Below are 2,936 nucleotides of genomic sequence, written 5' to 3'. Positions count from 1 at the left end.
TTCATCCTATTCTCCAGCCCTGGTCCAGTGAGCAATCATGAAGGCCTTCATCTTCCTCGCTCTTCTGGGAGCTGCTGGTGAGTCTCTTTGAATGACTCTATACGTGTCTATTACATGTTTAAGTTTGTACTCTGGAAGACAATAATGAAAACTAACTGTAGTCACAAGGACCCTAGCATGTTGGAGCTGCAGTGCACAATACATAAGCTTATAGACCCTTATACGTATCAGGAGGACCCAGTTTCTGGAGAAGGATACCGTGTTTGGTAAAGTGGTAGGTAAATAAAAAAGAAGACCTCCCCTCCCCCAAGGAGATGGATTGACACAGTGGCAGCAGCAATGGGCTCAAATGCAGCTATGATTGTGAGGGTGGTCTAGGACCTAACAGTGCTTCATTCTCCTGTGCCTGGGGTAGCTATGAGTCGGCACTGACTTGATGGCACTTAACAACAACATAGATACTTAAACTTCACTTAGTTAGGTACAACAGCTGCACCAGTAATTGGGACTAATTTTGTCCTCATTGAAGTGTCTATGAGGGTCAAAGCCCAAGATTCTCTGCAAAGAACTAGAGTTGAAGGAGCTTAATAGGCAGAAATGTTTTTATTTTCATGAATAAAAGATATGAACTTGTGTCTATAATATACTCACCAGTGATATCTGTCTGGTGATTATAACATTGACACAAGTTCTATATATTTTGCTATTTCAATTTTAAATTACTGAATGTTGTACTATGAAACGGGAACACTGCATGTTCTCAATTTGAGCAGATAGAATTTCAATGCATCTGACTCGACACCTAGGAACTCCTTCTTCAAAATTATTTTTAAATATTAAAACAGTAAGGTTCTTATAAAGAATCTCAGACTTTAGTATTTGCAGAAAGTTTTGATAAATTAATAGACAATTTTTCACAAGGCTAAATTAATTGATGTGTTGGAAAGATAATTGGAATATGTGAAAATTTTGGGAAAAAAGACTTGTTCATTGTTTTGTGAAATGACTTTATGGAATTTTCAGGCTAAAGTCAAGAAGAGCAATTGAGGGAACAAAGTACATTAGCTTTTTTTCCTCTAGGCCAGAACATTCTCAGGTAGCTTCTAAGTGTCTCCTTGGCTTAGTTCATAGGGACGTCATATACCAACCACCAAAAGCAAACACCCCATGATACCATAGAATTTTCTAGAAGACCTCCTGCATGCACACTGAACAGGAAAGACTTTGTGAAAAAAATATTGTCTTGTTAAATGCATTTGTCATGTAAGGTGTGTGTGTGTGTGTATTCTGTGCATATACATGTTATACATGCAAAACTGCAACCTATTTTTAGCAAACTTGAAGCACAGATTGACAACGAAATATTTTATCAGAATGATCTAAGTAAGATGCTTATTAAAGATATGAAATAATAAGATTTTGAAAGAAATTACCTACAAACCACCATTTCCCAGTTTTGTGGGACTAGAGAACATCACCTATTGTTTTCTGATTCTGCTGCAAGAACTGCATCAGGCAGTAGAAATTGCAAGAAGGTGTGTCTCACAGTTTCCAACTTTCTCTCTGTCAGTTGCTTTCCCCACTGATGATGACGACAAGATCGTTGGGGGCTACACCTGCAGGGAGAATTCTGCTCCCTACCAGGTGTCCCTGAATGCCGGCTACCACTTCTGCGGTGGCTCTCTCATCAATGACCAGTGGGTTGTGTCCGCTGCTCACTGCTACAAGTCGTAAGTGTCAACACCCTTGTCTCTGTGTGAAGATCAATGCATTTCCCAGCCCGACCAAAGCCAGAATGTCCTACAGAGTCAGGCTTCAAGGGTGAAGTGCTGAGTTTCTAAAAGCCTCTTATTTTCCTGGGAGAGGAACCCTCAAAATTATTCTCTCAAATGCCCTAAATACACGGGAACACATGGAGGGGGTATATCCCTAGAAAGAGGGATTGTTGTTGTTAAGTGCCATTGAGTCGGTTCTGACTCATAGTGACCCTGTTTCTGAGGAACTGCTGGTGGGTTTGAACTATGTGTCATGTGGTTTGCACTCCAGTGCTTATCTTACAGCACCACACCAGGAGTCCAGAAAGAGGATAGGGACATGAATAAGGAAGCAGTACTAGTCCTGTAGTCCTAGTGTGGCACTGTGAGTTAATGTGTTGAACTGTAAAGTCAGTTTGAACCATAAGATCAGCAGTTCAAGCTCACCATCTGCTCCTGAGAAATCCTATACAGGGTTGCTATGAGTCAGAACTGACTCCACAAAATTTAACAACAGCTAGTCATTAAAGTCAGCCCCAAGAAAATGGCAGGTGGAAGTAGTAAAGTGCATGAAATCTCCAGGAGAACAATAAAAATAAACAGAATCTGTTCTGTCTCCTTAACATTCTGTCCCATCTCTGAATCCTACCTCATCTCTCTACAATGATCAGCAATGGAGCAGAAGACAGCAGGGCTGGACAGCCATCATTTCCCTTTCCCACTCCTTTAACAGGGCCATTTGCCTCCTGCTCTTGTCTAGTCTAATGATGTACAGGATTGTGTGTTTGTGCTTGTGATGACTCTTAACTAGAGACAGTCTAACCTCACTGTGTCTGATAGATCTACCTCGAGAGTACAGTTATCCTTGGAAGTGAGTGCTCGAGTGGGCTGGGGTCTCTATTTTTGCCCATGACTGGGGTGTGAGTGGTGAGCGGACTTCAAGTTGGACCCTGGGGAAACATTTAATCTTTTAACCCAGCCGAATCCAGGTGCGTCTGGGAGAACACAACATTGAGGTCCTTGAGGGCAATGAGCAGTTCATTGACTCCGCCAAGGTCATCCGCCACCCCAAGTACAACTCAGCTACCATCGACAATGACATCATGCTGATTAAACTGAACGCCCCCGCTACCATCAGCTCTCGAGTGTCCACCATCTCCCTGCCAAGGTCTTGCGCTGCTG

At 42.2% G+C, this 2,936-nt stretch overlaps 1 protein-coding gene across 1 annotated transcript; it reads left to right on the top strand.

The window, feature by feature from the left end:
- Positions 1 to 37: 37 nt before the first annotated feature.
- LOC102837591 (cationic trypsin-3-like) lies at positions 38 to 2,929 on the top strand (the record flags this gene model as incomplete). Its single annotated transcript, XM_006878150.1, has 3 exons — positions 38 to 77; positions 1,571 to 1,730; positions 2,734 to 2,929. Coding segments are annotated over exons 1-3 (396 nt in total), but the record flags the coding sequence as incomplete, so codon positions are not given.
- Between the last annotated feature and the right edge of the window lie 7 nt (positions 2,930 to 2,936).

Source organism: Chrysochloris asiatica, unplaced genomic scaffold (genome assembly GCF_000296735.1).
Source record: "Chrysochloris asiatica unplaced genomic scaffold, ChrAsi1.0 scaffold12138, whole genome shotgun sequence".
NCBI lineage: Eukaryota > Metazoa > Chordata > Mammalia > Afrosoricida > Chrysochloridae > Chrysochloris > Chrysochloris asiatica.
This window is presented reverse-complemented; position numbering and strand designations above follow the sequence as displayed.